At 36.9% G+C, this 27,167-nt stretch overlaps 1 protein-coding gene across 6 annotated transcripts in view; it reads right to left on the bottom strand.

Annotated features, from left to right (window-relative positions):
- Positions 1-27,167, bottom strand: part of LOC125227813 (RNA binding protein fox-1 homolog 1-like) — a 57,673-nt gene that overhangs the window by 23,812 nt on the left and 6,694 nt on the right. For 5 of the 6 annotated variants that reach the window (XM_048132165.1, XM_048132161.1, XM_048132160.1 and 2 more), the window contains exon 2: positions 19,019-19,063. The exons of the other annotated variant lie outside the window; for it this stretch is intronic. In XM_048132165.1, the coding sequence (XP_047988122.1) occupies positions 19,019-19,063 (45 nt within the window). The remainder of the gene's footprint in view (positions 1-19,018; positions 19,064-27,167) is intronic. 6 annotated transcript variants of the gene reach the window in all.

A 27,167-nucleotide genomic window follows, 5' to 3' on the forward strand; every position in this document is an offset into this window, starting at 1 on the left:
GGACCTTGCGTTCAGACTACTGATAATTCCAAGAGAAGCGTATTGACCCACCGATAACAGTTAATATTGACAAGTTCAACGACTATTAGTGAACAAAATATACAAGTCGATACTCTTGATTCGAAATGTATTTAAAGCAGTCCAGGGTTGCCAACCGTACGAGGTTCCTCGTACAAATACGAGATTTATGGTCTTACGTACGAGGTATGAGGATACTATTAACCTCGTACAAATATGTACGAGATTTTGATAATATGGCCAATTGGATATATACTATTAGCATTTTGCATCTTTTTACACCATTTACGCGATGATTGTCTATGGCAGCTATCGCTTCAACAACCACACCGCACCGCACCTTGGAATGTTTTCACGAAAGTGAGAGCGAGAAAGTGTTATTTTTTTATCGCTATCACTTACGTGAAAAAAATCCACAGACGCGGTGCGGTGCGATCATTTCTTAGGTACTTTACGGATTGATCCCGATAGTATAATATGCTTAATTTTGTTTTAAACACGTTTTCGATGCATAATAATAATATTTTTTATATGTACGAGGTTTGAAAGTCTAAATACGAGAATTTTAGCTGAAACGTACGAGGAAGTTTTGCTTTACGGTTGGCAACCCTGAAGCAGTCCCATCTAATATAGATAAATGCAAAACGTAGAAGTGCTGAACGGTTGGAATATGCAATCAGAGTTTCATGTTCTATGGAGAATGCGACTGCCCCCCTATCAACCACACAGGCACACACATATTCAGCTCTACGAACTATTCGTAGCTGTTACATACTCGTACCTAGTACCTACATTACATTTATAGTGAATACTTACGTGAGATTTCTGTTATAGTACCTACCAGACCCTACGAATAATATTAGTAATCACTTATAGAGAATAGCACCTAAAACAACGAATAGTGTCCTATTTGAAGCGAACAAGAAACGAATAGTGTCCTATTTGAAGAAAAAAGGACTTAGTAACAATTTTTCCTCGCTTAAGATATTTTTCACAATTCAGACGGAAAAGTTGGGTGGTTAGGAGGCGGATGAAAAGGGTAGGTACTAGGTAAGCTGAAGTCACAGAAAAGGATCACTTTGGTGTTTTCTTATTTCGCGACCAAAACCCTTTATGCGAAATGTATTAAAAAGTAGCACAAGTGCCTTCTTTCAATATTTTCCAAGTAACGCTGGAAGGCCTTTTGGATACTTATCCCATATTTCTGTATTATCAGTTTATACTCAATCCGACGCTTATAGACGTACCAAATTACAGTTATAATGTGCGAATCATACAATGTACTGCCATTCTGTATTTTATTGTTTTCTAACGTGTTGTGTTTATTGCGAAATAAAAAAGACAAGGGGTGAAAAAAATCTTAAGAATGCCATAATATTATAGCGTTATTCGAATGCGGAATGCGGTTCTCAGCCGCGCAATGTTAGATTAATGACATGGGATGGGGCTACGGGCTACGGGAGTGCGTAGGTGCAAGCCCCCGCCCATCCCCAGCCGCCGCCTGACCGCCCGCACGCTCCCTCGTCACCGAACAGATGCTGGATTTTGTAAACACAAACAGACCCGTCAACCGGCGATAATAAAACTTACGCCCTATCAAGCACACTACGTGATGTTCACGAGAACGATGACTACATATAAATATTTATTTTTAATTCTCTGTTACTTTATATACTGTGTTACACTGTCAAATTTGGAAATAGCTTGTAAGTACGACTAAACTCCAAAGGAAATAACTCAAGTTCTAAACAATTTCATCGTAAAGACGAATTAAGAGCTTCGAAGCGCAATATTCTACTTCATCTTTCGTGCTTGGAATTCTAAACAAAGTTACTTACACGAGAACTTGGTTTCGTGTTGCAAATCCGAATGCCGAAAAAACACGTACGACATTGCATTGGAAGCAAAATTTAAATACCCACTCAGAGCCAGACGGAGTTATTTAATTTTTTACAATTCGCGCTGCCGCGCGAGGGATTTGTTTTTAGGCCGATTTTTTTCAACTCGAACACGGAGCTCTTAGTTTCAGCTGGATCTTTGTGGAAATATTATTTTAGATTTTAATATTCAACAGTTTGCAGCGTAGTACGTGACCGAGGGAGTATTTACAGTGCTTAGCGAAGCGCGCAGCCTCAGCTACCGGCGGACAGGCAGCAGGCACCCTCTTGTCGGCTACCATACCACCGACTTTGCATATGGACGATTTGAATATTAGCAACAAAAAATCAAAGTTACAGCGTCCTTAAATACTCATAGTTTCCTATATCAGTTCGTGTAACATGACATCATTGACGGATTGTAGAGATTTAGGGTGGTACTTAAAGATAGAATAACTTAATCGGAATGCACTTATTGCATAAGGCGTTGTAAAACGCACACAACATACGTCAAATAAAAGACGTTAACCCTTTAACCATTTCGACGTTTGTTCTACTCATTCGATTTTGAACTGTAATTCTTATGGTAGAGACGCGTTTTTTGTTTTAAGTATGATGGCAAGTATGTATTTTACCACCATCGATTTAAGGGTTACCTAACTGTATCGACAGTTAACTACACCAATAACATCAGTGACTCTCTCGAACTTTGATCAAAGGTCTTAATTATAAACTTTCTGTCTAAGACGATTTAGACCTTTGAAGTTTTTACAAATAATTTAATCAACGAAAATAACGAGGTCGCTAACTTGTAAGGATTCTAAACTCTTGTTAAGATAGATATATTAAGTGGTTACACTGAGTATAAGACTATTCATAACTTTACAAAGTAGCGACGAAATTAGCCAGGGCGGTAAACTAAAATCCATAATCCTACGGACCAAATTGACAAGTAAGTGTGAACGAATGTTGCCACAATTTGGCCAGTGTCGTTCTTATCGATATTAAAATTATTATTATATCGTAGATTTAAGGTGTACCCAGACGGTACAATGAAATTGGCAATTTGATCGGCTAATCAATATACCAACTTTTTCTGTGATTTCGACAGATCAAAAGGTCTGTAGACCGCTAATTAGAGATATTTTTTTTATTTCGAAGCAGCAATAATATTATTCGAAAATTATATAGATATCTATGATATACTTGCCATAGCGTGACAGATAATTTATTGTCGTCGGACATGGTATTTTATTTTTTACCTATAGGCTCGGAAACCTTTTTATGTTTTAAAACTAGTGGGTAAAAATGCATGGTATCCATCCACTACCTCGAAGATACATAGAACAAACCAAAATGTGTACCTCTTATTTGAAACTCATATACAATACTTATTCTTGATTTTACTGACAGTAGTCTGCTACAAGACTAAAGGTCTATTCTTTCATTTAAACACTTTATTCTTTATTTATTGTTATCGACATAACCCTTCCCTATTTTAATTTTGCCCTGCCAACCTGTCAGTCAGGCGATGTCGGTCCTGCCCGCCAAGCTCCTAAATAAAGGAGGACAAGCTAATAAGTGTGTATGTATATTTGCGCATACCTAAAATATTTAGTATACCTACTATACAAGTTTAAAGTAGGCACAAATATTTTTAATGAATTTGTAGAAGTGGGCAAAATATAGGCATACAAGTTTCGTTTGATTTTTTTTCGATTTGTCGAAATTATCCGCCAGTCGAGCGAGATATCCCCGTGCACTTTATGCGCATAAAAAAGAATTTACGTTCCTTAATGAACTACATATTAAACGCAAACCGAAATTGAAGTAACGTTCGGTACCAAAAATCATGGCAAGTTTCCCATTACACTGGACTGATAGAAAGCCGCGTAAGTGTGTACATTGGCAGGCCGACATGTGTGCGACAATAGAGGCGGTCGTTTAGTACTCGGTCGTAACTAGCTGGAATAGCTCCCTTCCGGGCGCTGCCCGCTTGACAGCCCCTCGAGCTTCTTACTCCATCCATTTGTCAATCTCGAGCAAATATCCCTTTGATAGTGCTCGAGTATATATTTTTATAAATTTCATTATTGGCTAGCTGGTATATTTTGACTAATGCCCACTTGACGAATTCTACATCGATGTTAAAATTGTAGGTATTTTAAAATGTAAAAATTAATAGAAGACGATGGAATTTATATTAGTCGAGAAATAAGTATAAAACAGTTTGTTTTTTTGGAAAAACTACATAAATAACCTTTTCAGTACAGATGGTGTTTTTTTACGCACTGGTGAGAGAAGTGGTTCATTATAATATGCCAGGTCGAAACTTCGGAGGCTCATCTGTACTGAAAAACGTCGTACAATACACGTGCGAAAAGGAAATTCGTAACTCGTGTCGATTTAAAACACTCCCTTCGGTCGTGTTTTAATTTATCGCCAACTCGTTTCGAACTTCCTTTTTTACGCACTTGTATCGTAAAGTACTATTAAGATTTGACAAACAAATTTTTTCACATAGGTTATGATTTAAAATTTTATAAGTCCCTTGGAAACGACGAATGTCTATAGAAAACAAATTGACAGCGATTTTAATAGTTCCGCCTGAAAACGGTTAAGTAAATGTTATACTTAATATGAAAATACATATATAGACGTAAATAACACTTGCCCCTGCGAATGTGATTTGTCAACTTATCTTTGTATGACTATAAATCGTTCAATAAATGCACTGATATTTCTTTAAAGCCCAAAACGGGTTGTTACCACTTCTATTGTGTCCCAAGTGGGGGTGAATTTAAAAAGTATAGTATTGTGGTTGTGTCAGTTGTGTGGCGGTGACGCGGGGTCCGACACCTCTCTGAATCGGTTTGGATTCGATCATCAATAATTCGCAGCTCCGCCCGCCGCCCCAGCATTGCCGTCGTTCAACGAATTACACAAATCAATAACGTATGGAACATGAGCATCGATCTAAATATTGCATTTACATACAATTAACAAAGATAAACTAATAGTCAGGTCCGCAAAGGTGTTTGAATAAAAAAATGAGGCATACCTATGGTAGGTACCTACTAGGTTTTAAATCAAACGTAGTACAAAAAAACCGGCCAAGTGCGAGTCGGGCTCGCGCACAAAGGGTTCCGTAGCAGCAAACCAAAATTACAGTTAAATCAACCTATCTCAAAAACTATAAGAGATACTTTGATCAAACCAAAAATCGTTGAAAGAGTTAATTAGCATGCATCACCTCTATTTTTTTTAGAATTTTATACCCCGTAGTTATAAAAATAGAGGGGGGGGGACATACTTTTTACGACTTTGAGAGCTGATATCTCAAAAACCGTTCACTTTAAGAAAAATGTTTTTTAGAAAACTTTATATCATTTTAAAAGACCTTTCCATTGATACCACACGGGTATGTACATCGAAAAAAAAATTTTCATCCCTCAGTTACATGTATGGGGGGCCCCACCCCCAATTCTTTTTTTTACTATTTAGTGTCATAATTTTGTAGCGGTTCATACAACACATATTCCCATCAAATTTCATCACTGTAGTACTTATAGTTTCCGAGTAAATCGGCTGTGACAGACGGACAGACGGACAGACGGACAGACGGACAGACGGACATGACGAAACTATAAGGGTTCCGTTTTTGCCATTTTGGCTACGGAACCCTAAAAACATGGCACGTGTCATTCATAAGTGTTATAGTACTACATTACGATAGAAGTGCGTAAAAAAGGAAGCTCGAAACGAGTGGCGATAAATTAAAACACGACCGAAGGGAGTGTTTTAAATCGACACGAGTTACGAATTTCCTTTTCGCACGTGTATCGTACGACGTTTTTCAGTACAGATGAGCCTCCGAAGTTTCGACCTGGCATATAATGAAGCACTTCTCGCACTAGTGCGTAAAAAAAACACCATCTGTACTGAAATAGTACATTTCGTTATAAGTGCGAGAAGTATGTCATTACTTCACGAGTCCCGAGACATTTTGCCACGAGCGGCACGCGAGTGGCAAATCTCGGGACGAGTGAAGAATGACATTCTCGCACGTGTGACGAACGACGTTTTTTAATACAGTTGCGAAAAAACACTACTACTTACTTACAACGAAATAAAACAATCCGAACTATCAATTTTCCCATGGACATTGACGGATTATTTGACAATTCAAAGGCGTATTTTTGAAGCTTTTAAACTTGCGTGCATATTTTCGAGTTTGCTATTCATCTAACATAATTTATTTCATTGGGTGCCATAAAAACATAAACATTTACGATTTGGGACGATTGTTTAATGTACAACTACATTTTAATTTAATCGATCCATTTATGCCCCGACGTATTGCAAATAACGTAAAATAATTATGACAAATCGCGTAACATATTGAGGTTTTTTGAACGTGCATTAAGTTAAAACATGGTAGACGCCTCTACTTTGACAGTAGAAGACGCGTTTCGTTCCAATCATGTTCTGTTTACACGACTCATTATGACCGATTTTTCAAAGTATAAACCATTTTATAAATTTTGTTGTGTGTGTGTGGATTGAGTGAGCACCTTCCGAAAATGAAAAAAAATATGCTGATCATTTAGTAAAAGTTCTAAAACAATTGTAAAACGAATCTCTGAATTTGTAAAAAGATAAATCAAAAGATACAGCCATTAACATGTGCTCACTCAGTTCTCACAAACTACCAACGAAAACAGTGAATATATTCATTTAACATATAATATTTATATACTAACATTTAGTAAAAAATAGGCCAACCTACCTCTATAAATATTAGATCACCTAGTGACGTATTAAATTTTTTACAAATAGTTTCTTATGCTCACTCAATCCACACACTTTTGAAAAGCCGAATTTTGATGAAAAACATAAGATTTAGACCGCTATTATATGTGTATAGTTTAGTAAAAGTGAAATGGGAATTTGTAAAATACAAAACGAACCACTAACGTGTCAGGTTTTTTTATAATAAATTTTTGTAAGTGCTCACTCAGTCCACACGTTTTGAGAAAGTTAAAAATGTAAATATCTTACGATTTGTAGCACCTAAGACACTCGAAAGTACTTCAACATTTAGTAAAAATTTTTACTAAATATCCACCATCTAATATTTTATATTCGTTGTCTGGTTTTAAAGATATTCAGACATAACTTTTCTCATACAAATGTATCAAGTAGGGTGACCACACTATGTCGGCTCCTGATTTTCCCCACCTTCCCATTGTCATATTGAGATTGGGGAGTTTCGTTCAATTTTGATAATAGTTTACCGGATTTGTAAGTGGGAGCGAGAAAAGAATAACTATTTCTCGCTCCCACTTACAAATCCGGTACGCTCATCTGTTAGCGCGATTAGATTACCAGGTTCTGGTTTCTTACTAGTGAAGTATTATATTCTTTGTTTCTTACCAATTATCATTCATGTCCTTTTTAATGCATGCATGTCGATATGGTTATTATCCTGACGTCGATAAAAATTACACAATACACATCATCACTAGGCCAAGAACATAACCTAAAAACAGTTTGCAGATGGATAATTAATATGGTATTAGTTTAATATTATCAAAATTGAACGAACGATACTCCCCAATCTCAATATGACAATGGGAAGGTGGGGAAAATCAGGAGCCGACATAGTGTGGTCACCCTACTTGATACATTTGTATGAGAAAAGTTATGTCTGAATATCTTTAAAACCAGACAACGAATATAAAATATTAGATGGTGGATATTTAGTAAAAATTTTTACTAAATGTTGAAGTACTTTCGAGTGTCTTAGGTGCTACAAATCGTAAGATATTTACATTTTTAACTTTCTCAAAACGTGTGGACTGAGTGAGCACTTACAAAAATTTATTATAAAAAAACCTGACACGTTAGTGGTTCGTTTTGTATTTTACAAATTCCCATTTCACTTTTACTAAACTATACACATATAATAGCGGTCTAAATCTTATGTTTTTCATCAAAATTCGGCTTTTCAAAAGTGTGTGGATTGAGTGAGCATAAGAAACTATTTGTAAAAAATTTAATACGTCACTAGGTGATCTAATATTTATAGAGGTAGGTTGGCCTATTTTTTACTAAATGTTAGTATATAAATATTATATGTTAAATGAATATATTCACTGTTTTCGTTGGTAGTTTGTGAGAACTGAGTGAGCACATGTTAATGGCTGTATCTTTTGATTTATCTTTTTACAAATTCAGAGATTCGTTTTACAATTGTTTTAGAACTTTTACTAAATGATCAGCATATTTTTTTTCATTTTCGGAAGGTGCTCACTCAATCCACACACACACAATTTTGTTTAGTATGACTAAAAGTAAACAATTACATATGAAATATTAACGTTTTAAATATTAATCACTTAATAGTATGTTTATAGTTTTATTCTGTCTTAGTAAACTAGACTAATATGAAAACAGCTCGGTAAGTAGTCGTAAAATGGAACGTATATACTTTTTACGCACTAGTTCGTAAAATACAACTTCTCGCACGCTAAACAGCCAAAAAACGGGCACTTTTTGAGCAACTGTATTAAAAAAAAATTAAAATGCATCTTCGTTGGAAGTATTTTTTGTTAACCGACTTCAAAAAAAGGAGGAGGTTCTCAATTCGACTGAATGTTTTTTTTTGTATGAATGTTACTCGATATCTCCGAGAATCATGGACCGATTTTCAAATTTTTTTTTTCAATCGATCAGGTATAACCCCGAGATGGTCCCATTGGCACCAAGTCGGAGTCTGATGATGGGATCTTGGAGAAATCGAGGGAACTCTTCAAATGTTATAGGCACATGTAATGTTTTTAGTGTATTTTTCAAAGGTACACCAGTATTTACGCCTGGTGGTAATAATTTTATGTGGCTAAGCTGATGATGGAAGGTCAACTCCTCAATGGTTAGGAGTTAAAGGATAATTCTTTCACTACTGTACATATATTCGGACTGATACATATAATATCAATAGGAACCACTAAAAATCAACAAATAAATAAACTTTTTAACAAAAAATAAAACCGCCTTCAAAAAATAAGCGCTTACAAAACACGGAGAAACTAAAAAGCAAAAAATAATAAACATTTGAATTCAGATTTCTTATCGGATCTAAACATCCAAATTATAAACAAATCAATTATTTTTGGAGTCGGGGCCAGCCTGCGTATGGTTGTGTGGGGCAAACAGAAAATAGCAAGGCGACGAACAGGTCTAGCCGAATACCGACTACAAAAAGCGCTAATTGATTTGTTTATACATTTGTTTGGCGTCGGATGTTTAGGGGCCTGGTCTGGTACCGACTACAAAAATTTGATTTGTTTAATCCTATAAATCCGAAATCTGAATTCAAATGTATATTATTTTTTGCTTTTTAGTTGCTCCGTGTTTTGTAACGCGCTTATTTTTTTCTAGGGGGCTACTTTGATGTGATCGATATCCGTATATAATAGATATCTGAAAAAAATTAACAAACCCATTAGTCTATTAAAATTTATATTTTTCATTTTTTATGGCAATCAATTATTTACTTCGATTACTTATTACTTCACTGGTTCAAAATTATTATTTTTTTTCAATTTCATTCTGAAATGAAATGTACTTTATCAATATTATAAAATCCATCGTTTCCTTCGTATGTATTAAGTAAGACGGATCCATCTATCATCCGACCGGCTTAGTGCTACGAAGTAAGTAATACATATTCCCACATACATCGTTACTCAGAGACGTGCAAAATATACTAAATAAAGAAATATTTACCGTTCAAATATGTATAAAATGTAGCAGGCTTTTCCATTTCATTTCTACTTTGAAAAGAAAGTCAAATATCGATGTTTACTTAATAATTAGTACACTTTGTAGGTATAGATTCTGCTAAATATCAAAATGCTCTCTAAAGTGTCAATAATACGTACACGAATATTAAGAGGATTTTTGGGGTAAGCACTAACCATGAAAATTAATCAGTTACCTACCAGAAAATTGTTAAACCCGGCCTAACCCGGGGAATAATTGATCACACACTCACAGCCCATGCAACATTTTTATTCTTCCTAAGTTATAACATAGTGAATTATTACAGCAGACAAAGAGCGATAATATCACAGAATATATAATAGTACAAGTACAGAAGGCTCACTGCTTTGATGTTTACGAAATGCCGCCTTTTTAAATACCTACAAAATTCTTACAAAGAAACGAGCCGCACGTGCGCGGCGTCCGGCGATAGGGTTACCTATGGATTAAAACGAATTAATACTCACATAAAATGTTATACTATTATATTCAAGTCTTGGGTACTTTCTAAGTATATATACTGTATTTATATATTTTTGTTCAAGTTCCAACATTACAAGCCTTATTGAACTTTTTCGTGGGACTTAATTAGTAGTAGATCTGTGTAAGAATGTCCTATGGTATTTATTTTATTCATGATGTCTATTTAACTAAGTATTATTAGCCATTCGACACGCGGACATCGCATATGAACCTTAAAAAAACTCGCGACGTAAAGTAACAATAGAAAGTGCGAACGTGCATTCCGTGAGAACGCGCGCCACCCCTGAGTAGGCCGCGAACTCGCGGCCGCCAGGATGTACTTGTAGCGCGGCGATAGAATCGCGGAGTGAGCCGCCCCTGATAATATTCCAAGTATTCCAACAGATATAGCAGGGCATCTTACGGTGATATTATCACTTTAATATGTGGCCGGCAACTATTGGTGTCCCTCTCTTGCCATATGTTAGAGAAAGACACCAATAGTTGACGGCCACATACTTTACGTACTATTTGGCAGAGCCATACTCAGAGCCTTAAATATACATATTTTGGTATTGGTATATTTGGTATACCTAAATATAGGTACGAATGTACGATTGCTACTAAAATTATAGCTAGACATCCTAGGATACTTTGCGTTGCGATACACGTCTTATACCTGGCTCGGTAGGCATCTTTCGATATATTTTGTTATATATAAATGTTTACAGTTGAATGGAGGCAAAATATATGCATATTTTCTATCTTTGTCTTGATGAAGAAGAAAACTTGTGTCGTTTTACGAATTCGGGCATAGAATAGGTATATACAATACAATTTACTTGTTCCGACGTTAATATGTGAATAGGCTACTTGCCATCTAGCCAAATCAGCTTCTTTTTAAGAACTGTCTGTCTGTGTGTATTGTAATGTTTGCTCCAGACTTCAGACGAACAGCCAGAACAAAGTATAATATAAACAAAATAAAAATATAAAGTTTTCCTGAGTGCGTCGAGGCATGATGTTGTGATATGTAATTAGTAATAAGTGGGTCAAGGGATGCGTAAAAAGAGTTCACCCCGAAGTTACGAGGGTCTAGGATGTCTTAAGCTCGCTACCGTGGTATTTATACAGATGTGTGTCGAGAAAGGAATATTATGTATGTTTATATGTGCGATTCTTTCTATGACGCGCCTTGCTCCAGCTCAATCGGCTTTACTGATTTATAACGTGTCCGGTTTGGCTATTTTTAGAACTAGCACACTCAATGAAGCCTATCTCGCGGGAAATAATTCGTGTATAGGCGAATTTTGTCATAGTTGTAGGGAATGGTGTTCTAATCCACATACTCAAAGTACTGATGGGTAGGGGAGGAGCTAACGGGTGGAGGGGGGTGTAAAGGTCCCTTTTTTTAGTTTTTCGCGAATAAGTCTTAAACTGTGGCACATAGCAAAAAATGTTCTGAAACACAAGTAATCTTCATAAAATTCTCTACAAAAAAGTCTTATACACTTTTTATCAGGGACCAATCGTTCATGAGATATGGAAGGGAAAAGATGGACAATAAAGGAATAAACTCATTTGTTTATGAACAATACGTTTATTCTTATAGAGACGCGGTAGCGTGTCAAGCCAGGTTCAAGTAACAAAAGTAGCAAGCAGCACCGTGTGTAATATTACACGAACGGTTTGGAGCCACATTTGACCCCCTTCTAACTCAACAACTATTTCACATAAACGTGTTATAATCCAACGTAAAAAGAAACCAACGCGCGTAGTAAAAGTATGAGCTATAAGCGCTCCTCAATAAGCCCGGTACTAGCAGCCCGCCTTAGTGCGTTTTCACATTATCCGATCCGATATCGGATGTCGGAAGGATTTCAAAGGCAAAAATCCAAGACGGCGCCTTAAATGTACGGGATATCGGTCCTACTTCCGATATCGGATCGGATAATGTGAAAACGCATTTATCCCGCGCGCGCGCGCAGCCCTTTATAAGCCATTGCGCGGCCGGCACTCGCTCATCCCAGTCGTCCTCAAAACGTCGACGTAAGACCACCCCACAAGGATGGGGCGCGACCAGATACAGCCCTCACAGCGCCCAGCGCGGAAGGGGCTACTCACACCCCAGCAGGGGTGTTGAACGACATTACAGCAACGCTCGCTCAGTTTGTCTCGCGCAGCGATCCGATAACATTGTAGCTGACTTGACGAGCAAAGCATCACGACCGCCCGGTATTGCTTTGATGGGATAAATTCATAAATAAAATTCCTAACTATCTTCCGTCTCTACTTCGATGGGAGCTCCGTTAGTACATGCTCCCGGGCATACACCACAGACACTGGAGCAGGCAATTCCTGCTTTTCGGCAGCCGCATCGCACTCCACACCCCACACCCAGTCTTGCATCGGCAAAATATAGTTTTGAGAATGGAGTCAGGTGCCACTGGGTCGTTGGTTGTCGCTGGCTTTAATATGCCATCTAAATTGTACGTTAAATACAAAATATTTATACGCCTTTTTTTACGGATTCAATAAGTAAAATTTTCCTAAAATAGAGGTAAGTTTAGCACGTGCATTCAATATTCAAGCAGGCGTACAAATATTTTGTATTTAACGTACAATTTATTTACAACCTACTGAATGGGGATGAACTAGAAGAGGCGATGGCATATTAAAGCCAGTGACAACCAACGACCCAGTGGCACCTGATTCCATTCTCAAAACTATATTTTGCCGATGCAAGACTGGGTGTGGGGTGCGATGCGGCTGCCAAAAAGCAGGAATTGCCTGCTCCGGTGTCTGTGGTGTATGCTCGGGAGCATGCACTAACGGAACTCCCATCGAAGTAAAGACGCAAGATAGTTAGGAATTTTATTTATGAATTTATCCCATCAAAGCAATACCGGGCGGTCGTGATGCTTTGCTCGTCAAGTCAGCTACAATGTGATCGGATCGCTGCGCGAGACAAACTGAGCGAGCGCTGCTGTAATGTCGTTCAACACCCCTGCTGGGGTGTGAGTAGCCCCTTCCGCGCTGGGCGCTTTGAGGGCTGTATCTGGTCGCGCCCTATACTTGTGGGGCGGTCTTACGTCGACGTTTTGAGGACGACTGGGATGAGCGAGCGCCGGCCGCGCGGTGGCTTATAAAGGGCTGCGCGCGCGCGCGGGATAAGTGCGTTTTCACATTATCCGATCCGATATCGGAAGTAGGACCGATATCCCGTACATTTAAGGCGTCGTCTTGGATTTTTGCCTTTGAAATCCTTCCGACATCCGATATCGGATCGGATAATGTGAAAACGCACTAAGGCGGGCTGCTAGTACCGGGCTTATTGAGGAGCGCTTATAGCTCATATTTTTACTACGCGCGTTGGTTTCTTTTTACGTTGCATTATAACACGTTTATGTGAAATAATTTTTGAGTTAGAAGGGGGTCAATTGAACCTGGCTTGACACGCTACCGCGTCTCTATAAGAATAAAGGTATTGTTCATAAACAAATGAGTTTATTCCTTTATTGTCCATCTTTTCCCTTCCATATCTCATGAACGATTGGTCCCAGATAAAAAGTGTATAAGACTTTTTTGTAGAGAATTTTATGAAGATTACTTGTGTTTCAGAACATTTTTTGCTATGTGCCACAGTTTAAGACTTATTCGCGAAAAACTAAAAAAAGGGACCTTTACACCCCCCTCCACCCGTTAGCTCCTCCCCTACCCATCAGTACTTTGAGTATGTGGATTAGAACACCATTCCCTACAACTATGCCAAAATTCGCCTATACACGAATTATTTCCGCCGACGGACAGTTAAATGTCTTCGTTAAAACCGATAATGTAAAATCGAATTTCGCAAACCACTTTCTCGTAATTCCCGAACGAGTAAGATATATGAACAGTGGTTTATAAAGCTGTGACGTAAAGGTACATGGGTGACGGATGAAGTCACAGAGGCCCCTAATCAACTGGATGATCCATGAAAGCCGCGACCCACCGCTGCCCACTTTAAACGGCTCTGAGTTTCGTAACAAAATATCCAATACATAACATTTTCCGGGGAAATGGGATTCAGTTTCGGGTCGTATTTCCGTTTATTGTTTTGGTGAGGTTCGCTAAACCTTTTACGAATTAATTTAACAAGACACGGAAAATTGCTGTATGATTAATTGTTTAATCTGGTATGTTCATTTTAAATGCACAGGGTAGAGGATTAAGTATTTAATTTTCCATGTTTTTGCTTGCCGGTTTCTTAGGTTTCAATTTATATAGGTACTATAAAAACACAATCGCATGTTGGTATTGTAGGTAGTTATAATAATTACACATACGGGTAATGTACCCGTATGTGTAACTATACCCTTCATGATAGATCTGTTAAGTTTTTAAGTACTTATATTGACAATATAACCCACAGAAGGGACGAGGCGAGTGTGCTAATTATAACCATTGGGGTTTTCCAAGACAGTAGCATGCCTTAAAAAGGGCGGAATACGGGTAATGGTGACATTTTGATGTACAGGCTACTTTTTAAGCATTGTCAAAACTATTTTAAACGACTTGCTAATATGGAATTAATATGAAATCGAATTGAATGACGACACGATCAACTGATTAACTTTATATATTTCTGTCTGATCTATAAAATATAAATTGGAGTTAAAAATAACTTCTGTCCCTGTTTTTATTATTATTATCTGATGCTTTATTTCGTGCATTTTTCGTATAAATTATAATATTTTAAGTAATCAAATTATGACTAGTAATAATAATTATTCAGTTTTCCACCTAAGGCTATTGTCGATGTTTCAGTCCGCTTGTTAACACGGTTGCCTCAAGCTCATTAGTTCATTAGACATATACATCAGGTAGGTACTATATACTCATGTACTCGTAAGAATAATTACAGTTAAGCAACAGTTTCTACCTAATTACGAGTAGCAAAATTCTCACGCAGATTTATATTTAGCCACAAAAAACAGGGTGCATCGCGAGTCAACATGCACTCGAGTCGCGGAAGCGATCTCATTGAAACTGCGCCCTGTAGCCCATTTTATGGGTCGCCGGCACCGTTAATTAACGCGATTTCTTTTCCCAGAGCTCACTTCCTTTGCATATGTACTACGAACTACGACGTTTACTTATATACGTACAGTGGGCTAACATTGCATCTAGGTCTATTTTAGTTTATCTACTTATTCTAGTTAAAGTATAATAAATGATATTTGTCTTTGTCAATCTTTAAATTATGTAGTTGGCATTACTTTTTAACATAGACTTAATTTAAACAGTTCAATGAAATGTATTTAATATCTACTACTGTGTGCGACGTAACGGCGTTTCAGATCTGATCACTACGTAGCACATACTAAATTATAATTTAACTATTCCGCTAAGTATAAAAAACCGGCCAAGTGCGAGTCGGACTCGCGCACCGAGGGTTCCGTACAAACCTGCAAGGTTTACAAAGAGCGTTCATTACGACAATCGAGTCATAACTATGGTATTTTTATTGCAAAATGAAATTCATAACATTACAATGGGGAAAGATGGAGGAGCATAAATTTAATGAGGAAATAATAAGTTTATATTTATTAAAAAATATATATTTTGTAATGTAACTAAAAATTTAAGGTTTTCGGAATTTTTCCTTTATGTGTGCTATAAAACGTTGCTTCATGCCAAATTTCAAGATTCTAGGTCGACTGGAAGTACCCTTTAGGTTTTGATTCCCTTGCGAGTACTTGCGAGTTTCAAAATATGCAGCTTAAATTGCTGTTTCTTTTGATTGCGTTGACATAGAAGTTTGATTTTGTTACAGCTTAAAGGTATTATAGACCTGAGTATTTGGTATGAATTTCAATTTAATACCTCTACGCGTTTATTATGAGGAAATGGGTAGTAAGGTTAAAATTATTAAAAAAAAATATATTATGTGATGTAACTAAAAATTTATGGTTTTCGTAATTTTTCCTTTATCTATGCTATAAGACGTTGCTTCGTACCAAATTTCAAGATTCTGAGTTCACGGGAAGCACCCTGTAGGTTTTGATTCCCTTGCAAGTGTCGAAAATTTGCGGCATAAACGGCTGTATCTTTTGATTGCGTTGGCTTAGAAGTTTGATTTTTTCACAGCTTCAAGGGACAGTAGACCTGAGTAATTGATATAAATTTCAGCTTCATACCTCCACGCGTTCCTGAGAAAAAGGGTCTTGACAGACGGACGGACGGAAAAAATAATACCTTGACGACCAATGGAGGGAGAATGGTCCGTGTTACAAAAACGCAAATAAATAGAAGAGATTTTTATACCAGAGATAAGTTGACAAGTGCTCGTTACGTCTGCGGTTCGGTTCAAATAAATTTAAACGAACTCGCCTTAACACTTTCTACCGATCATTATAAAAAGGAGAGCACCATCAGAGCTAGTTCATAAACACGCAATTAACATTAAATACTATTTCGAGAACAATGTAAGCCTCAAGGCTACTTTCGGTAGTACTTGGACGTAATTCTCGAGAAGGCGAAGCGTTGAAGTTAAAAAGGTCAAATGAGGCTTGAACTATTTAACGAATATTGCAATAAGCAAAACAAAAGTTACAAAAGGTAGGTAATGCCATTAATTAAACTTAACTACTCAGGTAAGCGTTTCTCTTGTTGGAACGCAGAATTTCTCATGCGAATGGTCACGCTACATAGTAAGTTATGTATGGAAAGTAACTAAAGCAGTGGGTAGATGAATAGGACTACTAATACAATTTGCAAATCATTAAAGGTTACAAGCGTAGTATTTGTAAAACAATGAATAACGCATCATCTTTGCCAATTCTTCATACATTGCAGTTTATTTATAAATACTGGAAGATCAAAATGGAAGTGAATGATGAAAAACGTTTCTGCCTCCAATACAGATAAGAATATTAAATGCGCAGCGTATAACTTTTGTAATAAGACCCCTTGCGCTTTGTTGAAGGGCTGGCGTGTATTGGTGTCTCAATTATGCATGAAAACGGTTATATTGCCTTCCCCATCGGTTAGTTAGTACATTACGTTAGATAGTAGATTAAACCAGTTATGTACATACATAATACAGCTACAAGATCGTATTTAATCAGATTCTCTAAAAAAAATTACAGGCAGGCAACGTGCTAATTTTTGGCGCCGATCTTTGAATGCATTTCGTGAGAGTATGACAGGTCTATTAATAAAGCGTCATTGAATATAAGTCGAAAGATTATTTTTCAAGAGATCAGTCTTAGACTGATTTATCTTTAATCAGAATACAATAGGGTCAAACAAAAAAGATATATATGTATATCCTATCCAAACAGATATCCGAATTATGACAATACTTTTGATTGATTAATATAATTTCGGACATCTACAGTTAAGTTACAGTCTATTCACAACAGTATCCTGAAATTGGCTTATTAAATGCCAATGTACTCCTTTTTGGTGGCTAAATCAATTACGAGAGATTAATTTGTTTACGTGTCGGTCCTCGACATAATTAGGTTAAGACGTAAATTGAAGTTTGAAACGGGCGTCGTACATCGTTGTCGGTTCTGGTCGGTAATCCTGGGTGACAGGCACCGGCGCACGGCGGCCCTGGACCATCACCTACGGGAAATATTGATCTTATTTGAGCTTGATTAACTCAGACGTTGTTTTATGTTATATTCTAAATGAAATGTTAAATACGTGACTGAAAACCATACGACACCTTCCGAGTATTTTGTAAGTACTAAGACCAAATTAGCAGATTTAGACTCATAATTTTATGTTTATGTTGTTATTAAGTAGTTTATATTCATAATCGAGGCTCTCCTTTAGGTAAAAAAAACAAGCCTGTGCCAATTTGCGGACTGAATAGTTTAAACCAGCATGGTGTCAAGGGACGACTTGCAAAATTTTTATTTTCTGAAATTATGCGCAGCTCTGCAAAATTTGCCTCAGGTCGGAAGTTAAAACCGGATCCTTTTTTACAGAGCTTTGTTGCGGGTATTAAAAAGTTGATAAAGCACCCTCGGGCATAGCGACCGAAAATCAGTTGTAGCTTCATCGAGTTTATTTTAAAACACGCGTCTTGTTATAATTTTATCGTTCTTAGCAGTTTTCCCATAAATAGACCGAGACTTGGAATTTCTTTTATTAAATTTCTTACGGCCCGATTAAGATAGAATTGGAAAATATATTTCATATACTGTAGAAAGTAAAAATTAATTAAATTAAAGCAACCCGTGACTAATAATTAATAGAAGTGTTCATAATACTAGGAACTAAATTGAAATCCCAACCCAAAGTGGGTTAAATAACAAATACTGTCTAATTGTTCTTTATTTTTACAAATTCAACCGATCAAGAAATGTGAGAACTACAAATTGGAACTATGTAAGTAAAACAGCTTTAATTTATGACTAAGTTAAAATAATAAAGTACAGATAAGAAAAAGAATAAGAAATGTTAACTAATTTGAAAATTATTAAAACAAAAGCAAAGTATATTATATATCACGTGCGAACAGTTTTTGGAGTACTGACGCACTGACGCGCAGATCATGCTGATGAGAACACTTAATGAAATGATTACCGACGAGGCCTATATGAACCTACGAAACTAAAAAAACATGCCTTAAACACATAACAAGAATTCCAGATGAAACAAAAGTGGAAATTAGGTATAGTGTTTAAGAGTGCTAAACGACTTAAACATAGTCAATTACATTCGCAGGCACGTGTCTGAGATAGCTGTAAGATGTCGGATTAAATGAGTCTTATTGTAACGATTATACAATGCATTCACATGCTTAGGTGCCGAAAATATCAAATAGTAAATACCAGTAGGGTTGTGGTCCCCGTATCGATGACATTGCCGTTACTCACCTGAAAGCAAACATGTACCAGGTCAACTCTGTTGTCGGCGGTACTGGCTAGACCTTAACATAACACTGGTTCACGTACAACGATTTGGCTAATACACGAATCGTCTAACGTAAACACTAGCTGCGAGCAACTAAAATGTTAATCACACTAAAGCATTCGAGTTTTGTTGTGTCATTTGTATAATGTGATTGACGGCGATACCACGGTCGTTGAGCGTAGGAGAGATCTAGTTACTGTTATAATTGCGTATGAAACGATATTGGCAGTGAAATTGACATAACATATATGTTAAACACGATGCCGAGACAAATGATGCACTTTCAGAGTGTCTTGCATTACGCGGGCACTAGTTATTGAGTCGGATGGGCAAGGCGTCGCTGCCCGCAAACCGAGCAACGCTGGCACCAGCCCAAATAATTTTCATACTCCTCGGGACTGGGATAAGTTGCCCTATTCACCTGAATCGGAATACATTTACGTTATACTGGGATCGTAATTTGCAGCGTACCCGTCCGCCCTGTCCAATAACGAGGTTATAGGAATTGACGTCGAATCTTTTATGACAGTTGCGTTCATATTACTTGAGAGTTCTACCTATTCAATCCAAACGTATAATTAGAGATGGGCCGAATATTCGGTAAATATTCGGTATTCAGCATATTCGGCAAGATTTTTAATGTTCGTATTTGGCCGAAAAGTTCGGTGAAATTGCCGAATATTTACCGAATTAACAAAGTAAATAAATAGCGTAAGTTGTTTCGTAATTCATCGGATTATGAGTATTATGACATCCTATTTCAGCATTGTAATGAACTACCAAAGGGAGTTAAAAATGCGTTGAAATAAAAATACAATAATATTGTAAAAAAGTAAAAACAACGTAGTTTAAGAAACAAAATCCAAAATTTTCTTATGCACATTAAGAGCCTTTAGTAAGATAAATGTACCCATTTACCAATGATTGAAAAGTTTTTAACTCTAAGCCGAAATCTAAAATATGGCGCAACCGAATATTCGGCCGAATGTTCGGTTCGGTAACAGCTGAACCGAATGTTCGGCCGAATATTCGTATTCGGCTAAGTCCGTATTCGGCCCATCTCAACTGATATACGCACATTATAATAACATCTTATTTCATATGTATAACTACAATCAATACACCATTATGTATGTTTATTGCTCATTCGATTATAAGTTAATTGAGGCAAACGCTCGGCAAATGGGCGATGATAGGATTATTCTAATGTACATTACATTACTTGTAGATCCTAAAATCAAATTAAGAGGATTTCTCGAAACGCAAAAACAAAAGCTACCCTTTTATCACGAATTATTGGGACGAGGGTTTTGAATTAAGCTTGTTTTAAGGTCAAAACTACCGCGTAAAATATTTCATACACCTACTCACTACTCAGGTAGTTAATTCTAGCCCTGTTACCGTTAAAATAGATACGTCACGTTTGGCGCACTATTTTTCCAAGCAATGCTATAATCAAACAAATATAACATAGACTTGTACTGGATCATATTCCATAGTGTACGCGTCAGACGAGTGCAATAAGTTATCAAAAGTCGCTCCAATTACACGGGCATCGCCATCGCTCGCGGATTGAATGAAGTGAAACAATAATTATAGTAAACGGCGCCCGTGGCTCTGTGCCCGCGCGCCGTACAAACTGGTATTTATTTACCACCGACTGAACTGGTTCGCCTTCAAATGCCACATGCAATACATAGGTCATTACTAAATAATTTGACAGAATATTATAATGTCGAGAAATTCGGTATACCTCTGTTACATCACATCAGCTAAAGCAGCCTCTTACAAATTCACCTATAGAGCGAGTTTATTGTCTCGTGAGGATACGCATCAATCACGATCCGGTGTATCGGAAACAAACAAAGTAATAATGAGTAAACTACCGCATTAAGCATTCTTTAACTGCGTAATTAAATAACAAATAAAACGATAACAAGTTATTTTAATGATTAACAAATAGAGTCATTAGGTGAATAAATGAACAAAATGGATACATGTTTACATATGACAGGATAAACAGAACATGGGAACAAAAGTTCATTCTATGTCCATAAGCGCGGAAACATTGGGAACGCTTCCTTTCACCGGTTCGCTTTGAAGCGGTCTGTGGGCGCAATCAGCGCACGCTAACAGCTCGCTGCAGGCACACGTGGAGTGCCGCCGCGCCGCGACGCTGCAGCGAGGCGAGCCGCGTCTGATTAATCGCTATAACCGCACATATCAATGACGACTAACCCGCATAAAACCACACTTAAGTAATACACATTATCTGCATGTGTCATACTTAGCAAAGACGTTTGACAAAGTACGTTTTCAGATTTGGATGCTGGGCTGCTGGCATCACTTCAATTCAATGCACGGATAATAAAATTCATGGCAAGTAAATAGACAGATCAGAATGTTACTTTTCGGATTAAATATTCTTATGTCGGAACAGCCATCAAATGAGAATTCTAAAGATCAGATTAAATTAATGTAATTAGCATAGGACAGATTAATAGGTACGATACGACCTTCACATCTAGTTACATTACAGACAACACGCGATGCAGAAAAGGTAAACAATAGAGCGACCGGAAGGTCTTTAATTCCTATACAATGCTATGTTACCCACTATTAGTATGACAGCAATTGGATTGGCTGCACTGCACATTGGCACACCGAACAAGTCAATAAGATTAATTGGGAGATAGTAAGCAAAAGTAAACAAATGAAACTTATTTAACTGTCGATATTCCGGGGTGACTAACGGATGTCGCAAAAACCTTATAGCCTGGATAAAAATGATGGAAACATCATACTCAGGTACTCAGATTTAAAGTAGCGCATCTCTGATGACAGTTACTCACTGTGTTAATGAAGAAATATAGATTTGTGACAAAATATTGTGGCGGCTTCAGCAATGGTTACACATGGTTACAAGCTGGAAATGCATTTGTTTTGAAAATAGCAAGTAGATTTACAAATACAGTATTTTTAACAGTTTTTAACAATAAATAGCTAACTCTACAATCACCCGCTGCCAGCAACGCTACGCTACGTCATACTCATATCATATATTTTTATATATTGTAGTTGAGTCCTGTAGGCTGTAGTGCTATTTTTTGTTAATGCTATTATCTGTTATCCAATGGCGCGGTTTTTATTTGTGATACATCTTCATCAAAGTTGTCTAGGATATATACATTTTGCGGTTTTTTCAAGACATCCTTTACCAACTGATCTCACACGAACTATTTCTCCGAGAGAACATCAGTGCAGTTGTAGGGGTGCAGTGTGGTAGTTGGCAGGTGAATCGAGTGGCTCGACTATCACGTAAACAGGCCTTTTTGTGCTCGAGCTCGAGTTGAGAACAGATAAAGCTAGTGCCAACTTCAGCCTACGGTCGGTAAGCTATTCAATTCGGGGTTCACTTATAATGTAACAGAAAGCGTGGCAGATATATTTACTCAGAAGATTGAAAAGTAAAAAACATAAGGAGAGCGTTTTATATCTGGCGAAGTTATAGCAACGCCCCGAGGGATTTGGGCGTGACATCGCCATCGTCTGACCTATAGCCAATTTTAGATAGCTGAAAAATCACACACAAAACAAGCCTATGTTATCTATTTAGCAACAGCACGATGATCATAACAAGGAAATGATCGATTGCGTTCTATTCGCGCAAGTTGCGGAAATTGATCTTCTTGGATAGAAAGGCCGCCGTATCAGCAGGTCTATTCTGCATTAAGTACAAAGACGTGGGACAAGTTGACACAATAATAAATCTCTCATTTAAGTCGATTGCCATTGGGCAACGGCACGTACACGCAGTCGGATTGCCGACATTCCTCGCATCCACACGATATCTGCGACTGTTGTTGGACGGCGGCCAATTTGTGTCCAAAACAGATTTTTGTAAAGATTATCAGGCATTTGAAATGGATCTTACTCATCATGAACGTACATTTATAAATTAATTGATAGTCCGGGTTCAGTGACCGCTCGAATTAACAAGTGTTGCTTTTGCTGTGCCGTTTCAACAATTACTTTTAAATAAGAGAATATGCCATTGAATTAGCAGATTTACATTCAGATAATAAACAGTAAACCGCAACAACAAGTAACTGAACGATTAGTGGGATGAATTGAACACCATTCTGAAGATAACAGTATTTAAGTGTCAACAATTGAGGGTTAATCTTTAGGCTGCGAGATAAACCACGACACCAACACCGTTAACTATCCATTTACTGCGTAATAAGCACTTGTGATTTCACGGCAAGGAAATTATAATTTTGGTTTCAAGATTCCATAGTTGTTATTACTACTAAAAATAAAACACCATACCCAATAAGAAAATTTCTCATTATTAGTAGTTGCTATTGCTAATGGTTCATCTGTTATATTTAGTTAAAAAATGTTAGTACCTAGCTGTCACAAACTTGCTATTAGTTTTTGATGTTAATAGGATCAACAATCACAAGTATCACAACTGACATGTTTTTCATATTAGGTATCTGAAAATTCTGAACACAATTTTAACATAAGGGATACATTGCGTTGCGTGACAGAGATACTGTACAAGCATCTTATAATAATAATAAAAAAACCAATGTACCGACCCTATTGTCGACTGAACGGTACAGTATAGGAATTAAGATCTATAGTGAACGTCAAGCGCGGGTATTAATAGCTCGCCGTCCCAATTAAGAGGGACTGATAATAAGATCTTGACTTTATATACCACAATGTATTTTACACGAACATCGACTACAAAACGATCGCTCGCATAGCGCCTGTTAGTTAGTTAAATTTAGCTCCCAGCGCTACATAATTTGCAACAATATATGTATTAATCATTATTTTGGTTTCTCTGTCGCTTTCTTGGAGTTGTAGCTAATGAGAATTAAATCCTAAGAAAACATAATTATGTTTCCAGATTCCGCCCATAGCCAGACGGCATTTAATCACCTTCTCAGACGATTGATAAATGAATGTCCATCAAAGTGCGCAATGTGAGACAAATGACCGCTCACTTGCCGGAGACACGCGGCTAGTCAAACTCCCGGAAAATGGGTGGCGCCCGCCTTTCAACACTCGGCATGATCGTGTGCTTTATAAAAATACCGAACCACTTTTTACAATCAATTGAAGGATTGAAATAGCAGCTTATAACTCCACTTTAACACTGTACTTTCCGTTGAGTTTAATAGCAAAATGGGTTGTGAACTACACTTTTATAGGAACAAAGTTTAAATTTGTAACAGTTAAAGAATGCGGAAATTGGGCATGTACTATACGAAGAAAGGTTGTACATGTACCTCTATCCCATTATGTAGTATAGAGTAATAACTCTACCTACTCTATAAATGAATATTTTCAGCTGAAATCAGTAACAAATAAACTCGTTAGCGAACGTCGCGTCGGTCACTTTAATGGGTAGAGATTTAAATTCCGCCGTAAAATGCATGCGTTAACTGAAAGTGTAATTTACTGTATTCAAGCGAGTGAAACCTCGGTATACTAGAATGAATAATTACAGTTGCTGTGCAGCCGGTTGCCGGCTGAGCTCGGGATAGTAAATAAACCGGGGTACATCCCTAACATAATACAGAAGGGTAAATAAAATCGGGACTGTAATTACTCGTTTCTGTCTCTGTTCGTAAAATTGATTTAGTACTTAAACGATTTGTCGTTGTAATAAAGGTTCGTTGTTCTGCTAGTGTCAGATAGGGGTTTCTAATGACCTTTATTATCTAATCTCGGAGCCCTGTAACTAGAACATTCCCCAGTAAGTGCGTAAGAAATTATCATAATTATTAAGTTTTCGGCTTTCCATAGAGATCGTTTTTTTTCTATTCCGGAATTCTTATACAGCTCATATCCGGTTCCCAAGAACTCTACCCATATACTTTGAAAAATAAATAGAGTGCTTGATAACATCAGGGAGCCGTTTCATGAAAGTTTATAAGGTTGCCTAACGCGACCGAACACCGAGGTAAGTGGCACACTAAACAGGGATTGTGATACCATTTCTCTCACCCCAGGCAAAACAAACATTGTGTCACATCACAACACCAAAAAGGGTATTACTTATATATAACTTGCATATTTATGGTAGAAGCGATTTATCATGACGTGCTTAACTTTAGTTGTTAAGACTTCATTTTATTAACAGAAAAAAAAAAACATTTAGTTAAAACGACAGTTCTTTAGAAGATAGTAATCTGGTACAGATGTAGCGCGAAAAGGTTTTCCTTCGTATTTTACCGCAAACGGTCGTATTTGTCATGCTAGTTCAGTCAATGTCAGTACATCTTGTACTGAGACTGACTGCAAGAGCATGACACGGTCGTACGTTTCGGTAACAATACGAAGGCAAATCTTTTCGTACTACATCTGTAACAATATGTAGTTAAATTTGATATCTACATTTTCTAAAAATACACGTACACATTCAAACCAGATACCAGTATTTCATCCGATATATCCCTTTGTTATGCTGTGCACTACCGAAGAGATGTTTTTTGGGAGCTGGTACATATAATTATGAATTTATGAAAGTATACATATAGCCCGCAGATTGACATTAGGATAAGAGTATCATAATATTTGTTGATAAGCAGATGTTTAACAGCTGTCTCAGAAGCGTGAGAAAAAGTAGCAAGTTTCAATTTTATATTGTTATGTATATCTAGACAATCGTACGTATTCGAAAAATGGTGAACCTAGGAATGATATCAAATTATATAGGAAATCCTAAGTAATAATGCGATATAGTAGCTCTTTTGTCATTCAAGTTCTACCTTTTTAGGATTCAACTATTCTACATCACGTTATTAAATCAAACACATTCCTAACATTGTTGGACCAATCCAAAATACATAGCAATTTAGGAGAAAACCTACCTCATCAATACATATACCGCCCAATCTCCAATATATCAATGAATATCAGATTAACTCTCCTGGGACATTCTTGTAATAAAAGGAACTTTAGGACTGTATTTTACACTCTACCCTTAATAAGTGTGCTTGATGAAATACGAGTATAATTTGGGCCGATTCATCTTGATGTCCTTCATCCCGGCAAATTCGCGAGAGAAATAGGAGCCAGGCTAACGAAAGCTAAACAGAGTAAACTCAATTAAGCGGTAACACCATACGTATATCATATCTTATACACCTATAGGGTGTATTCTAATTGGACGTATTTTTCAAAAGATGTAAAAAGTATGCGGGTTGCAACAAAATTGTCGCTAACAACTAAAGACCATAAGCATAATTATTATTTTTACGGGTGTTATTCATAAACGTTTGACTATCTTAAGACGCCCGTCCCGTAACGGTTTGTTTTTCTAAATACATAATTTTAAGAATAGTGTTTGTCAATAAACTAAATTCACTACGTTCATTAGTTTTATCAATATTAGGTAAAATCGTTAAAGTCGATATATTAACAATAAAACAAAAATAAACTTGAAAAGGAAAATCGCAAATTGCACAGGGAATACTCGTGTTCTCTAGAAACAAATTAGTTTAATACGTATGATAGCATCCTGTATGAATATGAATATACGTTTTGATTAAGAGTGGGTGAATAATTAAATTTCCTTGGTTTTGCTTTCATCAAGCAAAGCTAGTGTTCGGGTTCAGAAATATAATGTTTTGACTTGCTCGTCTTATCGCTTATAAGCATAAGCGAGCTAGCTAAATCCTGTAGGCTTAATAAACGTACCTACATACCTAACGGGCTCCCTTTTGTACCTATGTTATATTATAATCATAGGAGGATTATAATAACATGATAGGATTAATACTTAGTATTCATCACTGCTTCCGCGAGAAGCCGACATTTCACAAATACGTAGGTACGAGTTGCCACTAGTCATATGTTTCATCTAGCGAAATACGTGTGAAGCAGTTTCATACGATAAATATCTGTCAGATTAATGCCCGCCTTTATTTTCATAGCGTGTAATTTTAAGTTAAACATTAAATGTCAGAAACATGAAAGATCAGTCACCACATTAAAAAAATACGATATTTTTCTGGAATTTCGTATTATGAATGTTGTTAAATA

This window comes from Leguminivora glycinivorella, chromosome 7 (genome assembly GCF_023078275.1).
Source record: "Leguminivora glycinivorella isolate SPB_JAAS2020 chromosome 7, LegGlyc_1.1, whole genome shotgun sequence".
Classification (NCBI taxonomy): domain Eukaryota; kingdom Metazoa; phylum Arthropoda; class Insecta; order Lepidoptera; family Tortricidae; genus Leguminivora; species Leguminivora glycinivorella.